At 40.9% G+C, this 18,148-nt stretch overlaps 1 protein-coding gene across 1 annotated transcript in view; it reads left to right on the top strand.

The window, feature by feature from the left end:
* The first annotated feature begins 3,500 nt into the window (after positions 1-3,500).
* TRPM3 (transient receptor potential cation channel subfamily M member 3) overlaps positions 3,501-18,148 on the top strand; it is a 418,053-nt gene continuing 403,405 nt past the window's right edge. The window contains exon 1 of the mRNA XM_083701876.1: positions 3,501-3,726. Coding sequence (XP_083558002.1) covers positions 3,703-3,726 — 24 coding nt within the window. The 5' untranslated portion in view covers positions 3,501-3,702. The remainder of the gene's footprint in view (positions 3,727-18,148) is intronic.

Here is an 18,148-nt window from a genome sequence, read left to right as displayed (position 1 = left end):
CCCCAATATATTCTGGAATGCACCTGCTCCCTGGCCCCTTAGCTCTTAGCCGGAACCCATTTCCAGGTCCTCTCTCTGCCTGACACAGACCTGGAAGATGGGGACAAGGCACAGGGCTTTTTCAGTTGGAGTTCTGTGAAACTGCCCTGGTGCCTTCACTAACCTTTTTCATACTTACCTTTCCCACAGACTTTTGGCAGGCTATTATATTTTGTTATAAGTGTGCTGCCAAAGCTTCCTGTGACTGTTATGAGGTACTGTTGCTTTTAGGGTGTACGTAATATGTTTATATTAATGCTTTTTAATGTGTTGTAAGTCACTTGGGGACCTCCAAGAATCAAGCGACTAACAAGTCTTAATAATACTAAAATCCTCCTCCTCCTTGGATTATAATATTGTTGATGGGATGGGGAGATCAAGTACAACAAAAATAACATAGTGGATTAATGTAGCAGATTCTATTGTGTTTTTAAAAATAGGGTAAAACTCACTTTTTAATAAAGTATTTCCAAAATGTTGGATAAAACCAGTGTTTAATATACTACCACCGTCTACAGTGTTGCCTGTTAGTATTGGTACTGTATTTGTTAGAAAATGTATTTTACAAAGAATAAATTGTCAAGGGGAAAAGAAAACATATGTAATATAACAGCTGCAAAGTGTGTGACTTCAGTCAAGGTCACAGAAATGCTGGATCATTGCCTTGTTAACTTGTTAACTGCCTTTAAAAGTGTGTGTATGTGTGTTAGAGTGTGTGGGAGTTGGGGGTTGTTTGGTTGTCTCATTGTTGTTTTGTTGACTGAGAACATGCAGACTCTGTCTGGAAGAGCTTATGAAGACAGGCAAGCTATGGACTAATGGTTTATGCATTGCTACAAAAGTGTGGCGGGGGGGGGGGGAGCAAGAAGACCAAGCCCTCTCTTGGACTCAAGGGAGAGAAACAGATTGTATTGAACTGAGGGGTGTGTGTGTGTGTGTGTGTGTGTGTGTGTGTGTAAAGATTCATCTTCAAGTCTTGTGAAAATTGTCTACTTTATCAGTACTTTGAGGGTGAAACTGCTGCATCACTCTGAATGACTGAAAAAAGGATAACATTGCCAACATTAAAAATAGCACAAAGCCAATAAAATGAACCACATATGGTGCTGCCACACTCCAGTATTCTCATAGTACAAAACAAATGTTAAGTGGATGTGCAGGTATCACATAGATTTTGTACACTGGACTAAAGTAGCAAATATTCACCATGCAAAAGCATTCTTTCTTCAAACACCATTCAAATTGCTTCAAGCACCTCAGCCACATGCCCCTTGGTCAGCACTGAAATATGTCCTGTTTCCTGGGGCTTGAGGCTCACACAGGGCACCATGCCACTGGTCTGCTTACAAGTCCTTACTTAGATAGGGTTATTTGTTGCTGAAACCAATTTCCAGATTTGCTCCAGCCTGATCCCCATAGCTATCAACGTTTCCCTTTTTTAAAGGGAAATTCCCTTATTCCGAATAGGATTCCTCGCAAGAAAAGGGAAAAGGGCAAGAAAAGGGAAAAGCTGACAGCTATGCTGATCCCCACAGCTGTCTGTCTTGAATGATTTGCTCCACTCCATCTGTCTGCAAAGACATCACCTGGAGCTGAACACCAGGAGATAAAATCATTGGGCTATAAATAAGTGCAACACACCTTATAATGTCAGTGAAGGCATCTCACTACCACCCAACACAGAGGAAATGGAATGAGGCATAAACATTGTCTGTTCTGCACGCACCATAGAAGGCTCCCTGACATCTCACTTGCTAAGGCAAGGACCTGCTGCCTCAAGACTCTTTCCTGCACGTTACAGGAAGTGCAAATGAGTCCCACTTTGTCATTTTGCCCACTAGACGAAGGAGTACTTGCACACCTTTCTTTGGAGTCCTAAAAGGGGGACTAGGCCCACCCCCTCTCCTTGGTGTGATGCTCTGGAAGAAGAAGCAGAGGAATCAGGATCTGCCCCGGTTCCACTTTCACTGATTCCTGTTCTGTGAGAAAGATCCATTGTCATAGAAAATATTAATGAACATGACAGACACTAGAGCATGAAATACCATTTCTTAAATCTGCAGACCTGGCACATTTACAAGTGCCACATGCGATGTGCTGCTCACTTGCAAGAAGCGTATCTTTTGGTGAGGCAGCCCCTGCACTTCAGAAGTCCCAGCCCATTGATATTAGGCAGGCAACTTCACTCTACTATTATAATAATAATAATAATAATAATAATAATAATAATAATAATAATAATAATTGCTCTAGCAAGCCTACCCAGGCATGTGAATTTAGTTAAGTATGTGGTGGTGGTTGTTTGTTTGTTTTTAAATTACTGGTTTTATTTTGTATTTTAATTTAATAAGCTAAATTGGTTTTAATGCTTGTATTGGTATTTTAAATGAATGTTTTAAATGAATACAAATCACTTACAGATCTTTTATTCTAATAAGTGGTATATAGATATTGTTAGGGACGCAGGTGGCGCTGTGGGTTAAACCACAGAGCCTAGAACATGCTGATCAGAAGGTCGGCAGTTCAAATCCCCACGACGGGGTGAGCTCCCATTGCTCGGTCCCTGCTCCTTCCAACCTAGCAGTTCGAAAGCACATCAAAGTGCAAGTAGATAAATAGGTACTGTTCCGGCGGGAAGGTAAATGGCGTTTCCGTGCGCTACTCTGGTTCGCCAGAAGCAGCTTAGTCATGCTAGCCACATGACCCAGAAGCTGTATGTCAGTTCCCCTCGGCCAATAAAGCGAGATGAGCGCCGCAACCCCAGAGTCGGTCATGACTGGACCTAATGGTCAGGGGTCTCTTTACCTTTACCTAGATATTGTTACACAAGAGTGTTTGATCCTAACACAGCCAGCACTTCTCTGTTTTCATCAATTCAGAAATAAATAAATTAAAGATACTGTTATATTAATTAAGCACTTTTCAGTGTTCATCAGCTCAGAAATAATGAAATAGCCTGTTAGTGTTAATTATTCTGACCATTGGTTATATAGTGCCATTCCCTGTGTCAAATGGTACACTTTTATTTGAAGTAACAACTCACTCTGTGGAGAAAAATACATGGCAGTGTGCTAAGGGAAAATTTCTTTCCTTAAGAATCCAGCAAATTTCAACCAACAAAACTGCTCAGTCTACAAACAGATGCAGACCCAAAGGTTTTCTTATGTCTGAAAGCATTTAACACCATTATTAATAATGTGGCATAGTTCACAGAGCACTTTAAAAGCCAGCTGGGATAATTATCACCTAGTTTTAAAAGCAATATAAGCACCCAGATGAGGAAATTGATCAGTTTAACTCAGGTGACAGATGGCAGCCCCCCACTTCCTCATGAATTGATTATCTCCACAGCTGACAAAAACACGAGGGTTTTATTGTAAGAGTCAGCTTAGGCACAGGGTGATTAGGGCTTCATTTCCACATCTGCAGCTCAATAGGCAGCAATGTCAGAGAAGCGCGGCTCAGCCAAAGCCAGTCACTCCAACCTGTGGCAGAAGCAACACGCCAGAAGTCTTAGCACGCTCCTTGCTACCCTCACCTGCACAGCTGAATGGAGAGCTGCTGGCTCAACCTGCACTTTTGCTGTATGTAGACTTCACAGAATGAAGAACAGACAAGTGGATTCGTACTGGTCAAACTGTTAAATAAAGCTCACCTGCCCCAATGAAGAACAAACCAGCCAATTTGGTGAGTCTTGCATTTCTCTGGAAAGTTCTGAAATTAGATGAACATTTATTTAAGGGTTGTCAGATCCAGGGTGGGTTGAGACCTCTGGGCCTTTAATAGTGGAGAACAGAGGATTTTAGCAGCATTGACTTTTCCCTTAATTGTAGAGCGATGATTAGAGAAGCTGCAATTGATGCAATTTTCTGTTTGACACAGCTTTTTATGTCACTTATTTTACAAATCCTAAATCTAGAGCAAACTCCAGGGTTTAAAATGATTTGCAAATGAAATCTGAAATACAGTACAAATTCAAAGCTAATAATTTGGTGAATGATTGTTCAGAAACACTGCCAGGAAATATCAATAGGGATGCAATAATAACATGCAGAATCTCGGGGGTTCACCAGATTTCTGGGCATGGGAGAGAAGACAATCCCTTGTGAGTGTTTCCTAATTCAGTATAGTTCTACCAGGGAATATGATGCAACTGCAAAAAATACAAATTATACATGAGAACAGTTTATTCTGAAATAATCAGTGGACTATATATTATAGTAGCATGTTATTATGTCTCATTCCAGTGTTAGGTCAGTGTATTATATGTTTATTATTTGTTCAGATTCTTCATATATCTATTAGTATATATTAATAAAACAAATAATTTCACAAATATATGAAAAAGTATGACATTGTAAGCTATAAAATATCAATTTATCAGCTATATGACTGAATATCACTGTACAATTGCATGCCAATGATATATTGTATTATTTTGGAACAATAGAGTTTACACTGTATTGAAGCTTTCTAGAATTTAAATATTGCCTGTTGGCCTGTTGGCCAGCAGCAACAAAAAGCCTGGATTATTAAAAGTTTTTCCTACAGTTATTTAGAAATGTACCTACACTATTATAGAGCTGGTAAAAATAAGGTCACAATCCAGGGTAAGTTAAGCACTGTTAATTCTAATTGATTCTTAATGGGACAGTTAACCATGTGCTTCATTTTTTCTTTGTTAAGTAAACAGGGTTTTAAAGTGCTTACTTTTGGCAGTTTTTTTGCGCCTTTGGAATTGTATTTTGCAATATTCAGGCAGAATTACTACAGTTCTGAAAACAGTCTCAGTTAATACAGTGTTTCATAAGTAATATGGTAAAGACAAATGGCAAATGTTACACTGTAATCTTTCTGGACTTGATGCTTTGTTGCATTTTATTATTACATTGACAATATTTGAGAAAAGTAAGTTTTCTGAACAATTAAAAAATAGGTAAATTTAAAACTTGATATGCCATTACAGTTTCTGTTTATGTTATTTTTCCTAGTTTCCTGATCACACAATTTTTGGCAAAACACTTTTTTGGTTTATTTGTTTTCTGTGAGTCCAGTGTTTTAAAGTCACCTACTGCAAGAGCAAGTTAGCAAAATATGTTTTAGTTATTTATTTGTGGATTAATAAAATCTGTGGGATAGATGAAACAGAGTCAGATTATTTCACAAACATATTAATTTTATACCCGAAAACAACACCCCCCCAATTTTATTTACAATCCTGGCTGCATTTACTGCAATTGGAATATTTTTCTACACTTTCTTGATAGCTCATTTAATTGTATTGCAAACCTGAAATGCCAAAACTCTCCAGTAATGCAAGCCTATACATGTCTACTCAGAAATTAGCTCCATTGCGGATTGCAGCTTAATTTTCCTAGCCAATAGACCAACCTTCATCTCCAACTTTGTGGCCTCCAGATATTTTGGAATGAAACTTCCTTAAACCACCATCTGCATGACTAGGAGAGATTCAGGGGACTGACCTCTTACATAGTTTGGTACATTAAGAGAGTTTGAATTTGTCATGTAGGTTTATTCGTTTGTTTGTTTATCTTCCTGTCTTGTATTACGCTCATTGGATAAGTTTGTTTTGGTTCTAAAACTAGACTCAGGTGAATTTGCCTTTAAGTAGTTTACATCAGTACAGATATATGTTGCAATTTCAAGTGAAAATAGTAAATGTGATTTGCTTTAGAAGGTTCAAACATGCTTTTTAAAGCACATTTCTCTCTGTTGACTTGGGAATGTTAATGACTTCATCACCTTTTTGTTCTTTTAATGCAGACATTTGCAAAATATTTGGTGATTATGAATTCAGCTGTTAGTTGTTAGTGCTGCTTTTGATGACTTGATAAACTCTGCAGCAATTTGTATGTTGTAAACAGAGGATTTAATTTAAAGTTTAAATGAGAAGCAGCCACTAAGAGGATCGTCTGCCAAGCAATAAACACCTGTTTTCCCCACGTCTTCCACAAAGAACTTGAAAATAATTAAAATACAGGAAAATACCTGTAACAACAGAATTGCGTCCTGGTGGGCTTTTCTTAGCCATGCCATGCAATTGACAGTTTTCTTTCTCTTTTTTCCCCCCTTCCCCCCTTTTTTTAAAAAAGATATTTATTAAAGTTTCAAAAGTTATATAAAAGAAAAAACAATAATACAAACAAAACACAAACAAAAACAAAAACAAGTATAATTTCAGTCCCTTATTTTCTTATAACTTACTTCCCCGACCTCCTCATACCTCCCCTTTCTGTATTCCAGTTTCTAATTATTAGTTCAGCAAATCCTCTCCCTTAATTTTCATTTAATTTTTAGCCTTTCTTTTCTTTTTACTTAATCATTACAGCTGAAAACCACTTAATTTCTAAACCAACATCGTTCTAACATTCATTAATTTTGCAATGTTTCCTAAGATAGTCCTTAAACTTCTTCCAATCTTCTTCCGCCGTCTCTCTTCCCTGGTCTCGGATTCTGCCAGTCCCATATAGTCAATCACCTTCATCTGCCATTCTTCCAAGGTGGGTAGATCTTGTGTCTTCCAATACTTTGCGACAAGTATTCTTGCTGCTGTTGTAGCATACATAAAGAATGTTCTGTCCTTCTTTGGCACCAATTGGCCGACCATACCAGTTTTCTTTCTCAAATATCCATTAACAAGACTGTAGAATCTGGATCACCTTGGAAGAAAACATAGCTTGTATTAGGTGATATTTCCATTTATATTTCTTACTAATTAATGAAAACTTTAGCTTTCTGGTACAAACTACACTTAGAAAATCTTCCTCTGAAAGTTATAATTACAACACAGTAAACTACATTTACCGCAAAAAGCTGTAGGTAAAACTTGCACTAACTGCTTCTCTAGCATGAAGCAGAAGTTGCACAAAGACAATTTCTGACAATAACTGAGCCTTGGTAGTCAGCATCTACAATCAGTAACCTGTTGAAGTATTTGTATATTTCACCAACATACACCAATACTTCACAAATGTAGGTGTTGTTACTAATATTATATTGCAAGCAAACAAATATTGTCAGGGATAGGCATACCATATCAGAAAAACTGCCTTCCCTTTTTCGGTACAGAAGTTTCAGACTGAGATAGAGAAAAGCACACATTGTGTACAAAGTACATCAGTACATCAGTAGTTTTTGCCAATTTAGCTTTGATTCATTCTCTCACCTCATCATTCAGACTTTTAGAGACAGACTTTTTGAGCAAAATCCTTTAAGCATGCAAACTTGATCAAGTATTTCAACATAAGTAACAGATTAGCATTGTATTTTCTATGAGGACTAATAGAGAGGATATGCATGGAAACAGGCTTGTAAGAAATGAAACAGACCTTTCACACATGCAAGGTAGCTATTTGCACAAGTTGATATAGGGGATCGGAGATTTTATCAATGGAATCATAGAACTGTAGGGTTGGAAGAGACCATGAGGGTCTAGTCCATGGGTAGGCAAACTAAGGCCCAGGGGCCACATCCGGCCCAAGCGCCTTCTCAATCCGGCCCGCGGTTGGTCCGGGAATCAGCGTGTTTTTACATGAGTAGAATGTGTCCTTTTATTTAAAATGCATCTCTGGGTTATTTGTGGGGCATGGGAATTCGTTCATTTTTCCCCTTCAAAATATAGTCCGGCCCCCCACAAGGTCTGAGGGACAGTGGACCGGCCCCCTGCTGGAAAAGTTTGCTGACCCCGGTCTAGTCCAATCCCCTGCAATGCAGGAATCTTTTGCCCAAAGAGGTGCTCGAACCCACAGGCCTGAGAATAAGAGTCCCATGATCTACCAACAGAGCTATGCAAACTACTGTAGCACAGAGAGAAGCTTAGCCAACTGAAAGCTAGAAACCAGGGAATATACTTCACTAATCAGCTTCTTCCTGTCTCTAGCATTCCAAACCAATGATACTGTGCTCAAAGCCTCCATCCAACATAGACACCTAGGCTGAGAATCCTGCTTTTTCTCCTGCTGGCAGGTCCACCCTGTGACAGCTCTGTTCTGGGAGGTTCCCATTGTTGGAGGAATGGGAAGGCAACTCTTCCCGATTCCCCTTTCCCTTACAACCCCAGAAATCTGCTCCAGAGGGTTGGGTGATTCTCCTGAGCATTGTGGGGTAACTGAAGGAGGAAGGATGAATAAGCAAAAATTGCTTTTCCCGTCCCTTCAAGCAACATGGTCATCTGCTGGATCTTGGTCTTGTCCATGAATGGAAGAAGCCCTTCCTTTTGAAGCCTAGTTAGGATCCAAGCTAAAGCCTCCCATTCTGGGGCATTATACATGCACACCTTGCATACAGACCACTTCATTACGGTTGCAAATACCTGAATGCATTTTTTTTTTAAGTTCTTTTTTTGGGTGGGGGCAATTCAACACTACTAGGGAGTATAATGTGAAGGATAGAACTTTGATAATAAAGAATAGTGCTTTGTGCTGGCATATTGATTATAGAAGAATATGCTTGAGAAGCTTTTATCCTGTTGAACAGTGTATGTTCAGCTAACATATTAACTATCTGTTGAACTAAATGAACACAAAGGAAATTTAATACTTTTCTCTAAGCAATGGCCTCATAAAATTATTGTGGTATGTTTCATTGGTGCCCTCTTGCTTGTGTTTGATAGTCAATACTTGCTCTTCTTTTCCTTTGCTGTGTTCGACTGGCCACAGAGTGGCCACAGAGCGGCAATGCAGCCTCGAGAGATGGCATTATTCCACACCGAAAGCAATGGAGTGAAGGTGACTTGCCAAAACTTTCGAAAAGGAATAAAATATCTTATACTTCTTTCCCCTTATGGATAAAGATATCCAAAACAACAAGACAGAAGATATTTCAACTCATAAGAGTAGCTCAGAGAATAGTATGACTCAAAATAATTTTTTAAGCATGAAATGAAAAGCTGCACTTACCACACACACACACACACACACACACACACACTCAAGACTTGCCACTACAAACCAGAGGATACCGCCAATGAGAAATGAAACTGGCAGAGCAACTGAGCACTGCTTACATTGCTGAAGGTACTCCAGGCTGTTGATCTACTGCTATGCTGAATTAGAATTTTCATTCTCTAGGGTTTTAGAAATGTTTTAATGCATGTACAATGTACAATTGCCATGTTTTGGAGGGTGGCAGGTTCTGTCCTTACAAGTGCATATTCCCTGTAGCTTTTGAAAATACCCCTGTAGATACAGTTGGCCTTGCAAAGAGCTCTGGAGGAGCAGGGCGCCCAGAAGTGTCAAGAGAAAAGCCTACTATCATGATGGTGCCCCCCCCCATATATATTCATTGCCTGAAAAGGATTTTTTCTTTCTTTCTTGGACTGCCAGCGGGAGTCTGCACTTTCATTCTGCAAATGGAAGGGTTCCTCCCAGTTATGGAAGGAAATGAAGAACTCCAGCAGATGCTCCCACTAGTAAAAGAGGGAAAGGTCATTACTACTAAATTGAATTTAGGGAGCAGCGGGGACTGGACAACAGACTTGCAAAAGGCAAGACAGACAAGGGAAGGGGCAAGGAGACATAGACGAGGGAGATCAGTTCCGGCCAGGGTGATCTTCTTTCTTGTGTTCTTGCTCCAGTAGTGGTGGGTGTAGACAGTGCATGGGGTACCTTTCTGCAGCCCCAGGGCAACCAGCCATGGAAGCAGAGTTCTTCTTGGCAGGGAGGGGATAGGAAGCAACCTTTCTGCAGCTGCTCAATGATGGATGAGGACCCTCCCAGGAGAAAAGGAGTCCAGCATTTGGGTGGCCTTTGGCACCCTGGCTGATGGCAGAGAGAGGGCAAGCTTCTGTTGCCCTTCAGCTCTGGAAACTATGGCAATGGTCAGTTGGACCCAAGTGTTTTTTCTGCCAAGCAGACTAACTGGTGATTGCTGACATGGCTGTTTCTAGATTCCCAGTATATCGCTGAATATTAATCTACTAATTAAAGTTCTTTAAACAGGTGCTAAGCTAGGGCACCTAGTACCATTCTGTCATGCCAGTCCATGAAATTGTTTCCTCCAGATGGTCAGGCGAGTGAATGTCTTTCTGCAAGGATTCCCTCTTGAGATCCTGCTTAGCCCTCTTTAGTTGCAATACTCATTTAAATAATTCTGCATTTTCCACAGAAACTGGGTTAAGCGCTATTATGTGATTTGCAAATTAACTTCCTTTGCACTTTCTGCAGTCTAACATTTATATCAGCAACAACAGGTCTCAAATTGCTCAAAATGTTCATTTTAGCCATGAAGATTCCACTGGCAGATGTTAACATGGTATATAAGTGGTTAAATGAAAACTGAGCAATATTTTGGGAAATAAACATGGTAGAATAATGAGATTTTTCATTATCCCCCATTCCTGGTATCCTGATTCTTAATTTGTTTTTAAAATATTTGCTTGTTGATTTTGGTGGAGAGTTTATTTGTGCCACTCTTTCTTTGTTGGTGCTGACCTGTTTTCACCATTTTCCCTCTCAGCCTGGGAAGAAGAGCGGTCTGTCAAACTGCAGATGACTCAGTAATGAACCTTATCAGTTTCTTGGCAAGTTCACACTCCTTTTATTCTTCCGTCCAACTGAAGATATATGAGCAATTATACTTCCAATTAAATTAAATTCCTAGTGCTCTTAGTGTTATTCAGTTCATTCCGTAAATAATAAAGGATGGGGAAGAGTCAGCTTTATTTTTTATCATAAACCTTTTGCAAAATAAAGCTTCCCTCCTTTTTCTCTTTTTTTTTACACGCACAGTTCTGTTTAATGTTATATTCCATATCTATAATCCAATTTCTTTCGTCCTCGCTTGTACAAATATAATTACTTGAACTAACATTCAGAGGAGGGTTGCCGAATCATAAATGTAGAGAATAAAACTTTAAATTAAGAAACAATAGGCTCCCCTCCCTCACCATCTTTTGCACCGAATGAAATCTTATCTTAAATTCAAACCTTAAAGTCCTTGCAGTTCTTTGTTCTGCAGTTTATGATCTCATCTCTTCTAGCGCGCACCTGTACTTTAGTCCAATTAAGCTCTAATTAACAGGAGAACCTCTGCTTCTTAATGGCGGCGTTGGAGGGTTTTCTCCAGGTGAAGTGTTTTGCACTCAGCACCTTGCTGCCTCCTGCAATCCATGCCTGAGTGAGATCCAGGTACCAAGACGAACTGTGAGTGAAGCCTGTTCCCCCCGTATCTGGGGGAAACTTGCAAGGATAATTACCCTCAATCATCCTTGTTTTTCCTTCACCAATGATTACCTTCACCAATGATCATGTTGGCTGCCACCATTAAGGCAGAGTGGAACCGGAAGCCACCACATGGTTCCTTTGATCCTGTGTTGTGCTAATGCAGGCTTCCTCAACCTAGGCCCTCCAGATGTTTTGAGGCTACAATCCCCATCATCCCTGACCACTGGTCCTGCTAGCTAGGGATGATGGGAGTTGTAGGCCAAAAACATCTGGAGGGCTGAGGTTGAGGAAGCCTGTGCTAATGGTTCATTACCCCACAGACCAACAACTCCAAGGGAATTAGCCTGGGTTAATTAGTTTTTAAAAACACATGCTAATTTTCTAGGCTTAAGAGTTATCTGATACAGAACTCAAGAAGTTTCCTCAGCTATATCAATTCTTTCACACATGCTAATTCCAGAGAATTAACAGCATCTAGCACACAGCTCAAACACACACCTGGGTCTTGCATCCATTTTAACACGCAGGATCTGGCATCCAGTTTAACACTCGGGGCTTAATTAAATCCTGCCACTCACTGGACAGAATTAAATTCTAAGATGCAGATATCTTGAAGGATTTGAGAAGACTATTCATGTACTCAACTACAGCTATAAGGATGCTGCTTGCTCAGAGATGGAAACAGGAGAAAATGCCAACAAAAGTGGATTGGCAGATGAAATTATTAGAGTATGCAGAGATGGCAAGACTGACAGGGAAAATCAGAAATGAGGAAGATCAAAACTTCAGTAGGGAATGGGACAAATACAGACTGTATGTAAAAGAACACTGTAATCACTTGAGTTGTTTGGCAAGCTTTTAGTAACTCTTGCAATGCTAGAAACACTTTGGATACTTTGGAGGACTGTAATGTGGAAAAACTATAATATGCAGTTGATTTAGATATATAAAGGACCCACGGAGGGGAGGAGGGAAGTCCTAAGATTCGGAAAAATCTTGTTTGATTTTAAAATTTAAATGTAGTAAATGTGAGATTTATTTTGTAAAATCAATAAAAATTCTAACATGTACTGAGTTCAGAAATTAAAATCTTGCCCCAGTTTTTTTTTATAATAATTTTTATTAAGGATTTTACATTACAAAAAATAAAAGGAAAAAAACAGAAAAAAGAAAAAATATCAAACAAAAATTGTTAAAAACAACCAATCTTTCTATCTCCTTATTTTTCATTTACTTGTTTCTCGGACCTCCTCATACCACCCTTTTTTGTCTTCCAAATCAAATTATTAATTCAACAATTTCTTTCCCTCTTTTTACTACCCAGATCTTATTCTTAAATTATTACAATCTTAGATTTTTACTTATATAAACCCATTTTTTCATATTCTTTTAACCCATCACAGCTAGAAACCACTTAGTTCCAATCCAACATTATTCTAAAATTCCTTAATTTTACAATATCTCTGTAAATAGTCTTTAAATTTCACGCTGCCAGCGGAGGAAGGATAGAATTGGCCCCCTTGCCGGAGTGGGATCCTGTTACCTGCTCTGAAGTGGAAACACTTATAGGCCAATTTGAGGCGGGCAAGGCACCCGGAGACGATCTTATTTCCATAGATGTTATTAAAGCCAATAAGGATTGGTGGTGTCCACCCCTAGCAGCTCTTTTTACCTATATAAACAAAACAGCACAATTTCCTCCAAGCTGGAACTCTGCACTGATTGTGTTAATTCACAAGAAATTTTAGACCAATTAGCCTGCTAAATGTTATCGGGAAGATCTATTCAAGATTTCTACTTAACAAATTAACGACCTGGATGGAAAGCAACAATATCATCGCAGAGGAACAGGCGGGTTTCCGCCCCGGAAGATCAACAACAGACCAAATCTTAATCCTAAATCACTTGGCCACCAAGTACGCTGGCAATGGCCTAAAAGCCCTCCACATCGCCTTTATAGACTTTAAGCAGGCTTTTGATCTAATTCCCAGGAACCAGCTATGGACAAAATTGGCAGCGACATCTATTGACCGCCGCCTTCTCCTGCTGATTATTAATTTGCATTAAAATACCCTCCTGAGGATTAGGCTAGATAGCAAGGGGCTAGTCTCCAATCCGGTTGCCACCACTAGGGGGGTAAGACAGGGCTGTTTGCTTGCCCCTGCCCTGTTTAATTTCTATATTAATTCGCTAGTGGTGCATATGGCAAATGCTGATTTCCATCCACCAAAACTGGCAGGACGAGCCTTGAATGTCCTACTGTATGCGGACGATGCCGCCCTATTAGCTACCTCCCCCATCGGATTAAGGAGGATGCTTCGAGCTCTTCATGAATATGAGACCCAACACGAGCTCCAACTAAATTATGCCAAGACCAAAATAATGGTCTTTGCTGCTCGACTGAAACCTAATTTATGGTCAATTAATGGTATTCCTTTAGAGCAGGTCAGTTGCTTCAAATACCTGGGTCAGGTTGTAAGATCAAATAGGTCCTTCTTGGCGCACAGAGAATACATAGCCTCGAACGCATCCCAAGCAGCCTTGGTGATTAGAACCCTGTACTCCAAGAAACAGGCACAAACTGTCAAAGTTGCCTTGCGACTCTTTAAAATGAAAGTCCTCCCTCTTCTGCTGGTGGGCATTGCCTTGGGCTCACGTAGGGACTTTGAAAAATTGGAATCTATCCAAACCCAATTCCTCAGGGCCATACTCAGGATCCCCCCCTCCGTGGCAGGTGCGATCATGAGATTGGAAACCTGTTGTCAAGCCTTTAGGTATGTGGCCCTAAAAGCGAAGTTATGGCTATGGCTCAAGCTCTGTTTCAGACCGGTGGGTTTGGCCCCCTTGATTCTGAGGGATAACTTTAAATCTCCATGGGAAGGGGAGATAGTGGAGGAAGTGCAGAAGTGCGGGTTGTCCTCCCATGATTAATTGTCAGATGGTTGAGTTTGCAATAAGCCGCAAAAATCTTTAGAGCTCTGCATAAACCGACTCTAGAGTAGGAAAGGATTGCTGCATCGTTGGCATATAGGAGCAGAGGGCAGCGAAAATCAGCTTGAGACTCACTCAGAAATGTTGAATGTTGGCTTGAGACTCACTCAGAAAGAGCTTCATGTCGCTAATAAACAAGTTGAAGAGGAGTGGGGCCAAAATGCAGCCTTGGCGCACTCCTCTATTTATTGGGACCTCGTTGGATAGGTTTCCCGCCGGTGTGAGTCTCACTCTAGCCGACGACCCGTGGTGTAATTGGGTTATAAGCCATAACAGCCTTCTATCTATGCCCCATCTCTCTAATTTCTTCCATAGACAGTTTCTTGGGATACTGTCGAAGGCGGCCTTTAGGTCTATGAAAGCGACACATAGGCGCCCCCGACTCGGGGCAGAATATTTTCTGGCAAGATGATACATAATTACCATATGGTCAGTGGTCGAATAATTGTTCCTAAAGCCCGCTTGCTCATGGCCAATCAAATTTGAGTCGTATGCCCAATGGGACAGCTTAGACAGCAAAAATTTTGCATAGATTTTCCCGATGATAGACAAAAGGCTGATGTTCCGATAGTTCTCTGGGTCAGCAGGGGGACCCTTTTTATGGACTGGTACGATCACGGCCTCCTTCCATGACCTAGGGATAAGCCCCGTAGAATTAATTGCATCAAAGACTTTGGCCAGAATTTCAGCCCACCACCTCGTTTGCGCAACAATAGCCTCAGCAGGGACTAGATCCGGCCCAGGGGCTTTGCCCGTTTTCAGATCTAGTATCAAGTCCATTATCAGGTCTGGGTCGGTAGAGGGCCACAAAGGTAGATGGTCGGCTCGGAATTCCGTGGATGAGTTGGATTCCTCTGCCAAAGAGAAATATTTACTCAAGAATTGTTCCCATGTGGGCGCAGGGATAATCGCCAGTGGGTACTTCCTTCCTCTTTTGTTTATCAGAGCCCAAAATTCCTGTGGTCTGCGGGATCTAGAGGCCACAATCAAGGCTCACCAACGCTTTTGGTACCATTCGCGTTTGGCCAGCTTTAAAGTCTGTTTGTATGCTCTTTTGGCTTGTAAATAGGAGGGTGGTAGAGCCTGGGCATTAGAGTTTTTGTATTCATTATAGATGGAATGAAGAAGGGATCTTGCTTGTTTGCAAGAGGTGTTAAACCAAGGGGCCCCAGCACTGCAATGCGCCACTTTCGCCTTTTGAGGAGGTGATGTAAAAAAAGTGGTAAGGTTTGTTATAAGAAGGTTAAAAAGTTTCAAAACCGAATTGAAATCTTGTAAATCAGTAGTTATTTGAGGTAGATAGGCAATGATTTCCCTATGGAAAAATTCCTGGTATTTTTGGGGCACAGCCTCCGACCATTTGATCCCTCTTATTTTGATCGATGATAAGGTTTCCAGAAGGACTGAGTGTTTATAGTCCTTCTGGCACCGGAACAATGACAAAGTGGTCACTATTGGAAGGTGATCACTGAAATGTTGGTTTTCAACTTGGAAGGAAAGTACATTAACGGCCAAATTTGCAGAGATCAAGAAGTAATCAATGTTAGATGCTAGTCCCAGGTGAGTGAACTCCCCCAGTATATTGGGGGGGGGAAGGTGGTTGTCCTCCCTTTATATAGGGTCCATGACGTATAGTCACGCAAAGGCGGTGATCGCTCAAAGATTAAGGGATGTTGCCAGACAGGAGGACATAGCCCATGTGAAACCTGGGTTGTTTCTGGGGGAGCAGTTGTATCGGGCTGCTCCAGCTCGCTACCTGGCGGATATCCACTACCTGGAATACCGCAGACTATTTACTGCAGCTAGGCTGAATGTTCTTGACTCGGCGGTTCTGAAGGGAAGATATGGAGGAGTCCCATATGACCAGAGATTATGCCACTGTGCGTTGGGTGAGGTAGAATCCACAGAGCACATTTTACTGAGCTGTCCCTTCTAAAACGATTTAAGACAGTATCTTACAACTCCATACTTACCCCACCTCAGTTCCCAACAAAGAGGAAAGCAGACAGCATATCTGATAAGTAAGTCTTCTGGGAAAACAACTTTGTCAGTGGCTAAATTCCTTTTCCTGGCACTCAAGTGTCGGAAACGTATAACTGAATGCTTTGATGTGGGTTATCTGTGAGAGGTCTAGTACTGTGGCCCTACCTTATTTATGTACCCCTATGATGTTTTAGTTTATAATTCTGTATTGTGTATTATTTATTTCTGACCATCGGTCGAATAAAGGAAATTGATTGATTGAGTCTTTAAATTTCTTCCAATCTTCCTCCACTGACTCTTCTCCCTGGTCTCGAATCCTGCCGGTCATTTCCGCCAATTCCATATAGTCCATCACCTTCATTTGCCATTCTTCCAAAGTGGGTAGATCTTGTGTCTTCTAATATTTTGCGATAAGTATTCTTGCTGCTGTTGTGCATACATAAAGAAAGTTTTGTCCTTCTTTAACACTGATTGGTCAACTATGCACAGGAGAAAGGCCTCTGGTTTCTTCAAGAGGGTATATTTAAATACCTTTTTCAGTTCATTATATATCATCTCCCAGAAAGCCTTAATCCTTGGGCACGTCCACCAAAGGTGAAAGAATGTGCCTTCATTTTCCTTACATTTCCAACATTTATTATCGGGCAAATGATAGATTTTTGCAAGCTTGACTGGGGTCATGTACCACCTGTAAATCATTTTCATAATATTCTCTCTTAGGGCATTACATGCCGTGAATTTCATACTGGTGTTCCCCAACTGTTCCCAGTCTGCAAACATGATATTATGTCCAACATCTTGTGCCCATTTTATCATAGCAGGTTTAACCGTTTCATCCTGAGTGTTCCATTTCAACAGCAAGTTATACATTCTTGACAAATTCTTTGTTTTGGGTTCTAACAATTCTGTTTCTAATTTTGATTTTTCCACCTGGAAGCCACAAAATCTTGCCCCAGTTTTAACACACACACCAAACCCACAGAAGTCTGACCTCCATAAACAGATAACATTATCTAATAGTACCTAATGTATGCATCAAAGCAGCGCTAAGCAATGTTTACTTTGACGCTGTTATTCCTTTATATGGAGTGCAAAGGGTCAATTAGATTATAATAATAATAATTTATTATTTATACCCCACCCATTTGACTGGGTCTCCCCAGCCACTCTGGGCGGCTTCCAACCAAATATCAAAAACAATACCGATTGAAGAAAGGGGTTCCCCCTGGTACTCGATTCAGCCCTGCCTATGACCCCTCTCTCTCACCATCCTGCCCCCCAACACCAATCAATTTTACTTGATGAAAAAGCTGAAAAAAGATGAGCTCTCGGCAAAGGATTTACAGCATAGGCAGTTTCTGAGAAAGGGACTGGTGGTGTCACAGAGGTGCTCTTGCAATACTTCAAATAATCTTGTACAATGTTGATGTAATGGCTTGGGTCTCTCCCACACACGTGGGATGACTCTGGCAGTTAATTATTTCAGATTTATTAGTCAAATCAAAAGGTCCCGGTCGGAGCTCAGCTAATCTCCATTATCCTCAGAAAGCACAGTTGCCGGAACTGAGCGCCGCCCTTCCCCCCCAACAGGAAAACCCCCACCTTCTCTTCCTGTCCTTTTCACGCTTCTTGGCCAGTCTTGTGAGCTACGAGATTTTGGAGAGAGCACTCCCTGTATTCCTGTGTCTCTGTCTGAGCCAGGCACAGGCAAACTCCAGCCCTCCAGATGTTTGGGACTACAATTCCCATCACCCATGACCACTGGTCCTGTTAGCTAGGGATCATGGGAGTTGTAGTCCCAAACATCTGGAGGGCCGGAGTTTGCCTGTGCCTGATCTGAGAGGACAAGTTGCATTCTCTCACTCTGGCTCTCTCTTTCATTTTCCCTGCGTCCAGAGATCAGGTTATGGCTGCTCCCTGCTGCCTCTCCCTCCCCTCTGCATTCCCCTCTT

Source organism: Podarcis gaigeae (genome assembly GCF_964106915.1).
Source record: "Podarcis gaigeae genome assembly, chromosome: 11".
NCBI lineage: Eukaryota > Metazoa > Chordata > Lepidosauria > Squamata > Lacertidae > Podarcis > Podarcis gaigeae.
The sequence above is the reverse complement of the archived record's forward strand: the minus strand, read 5'-3'. Positions and strand labels throughout refer to the sequence as shown.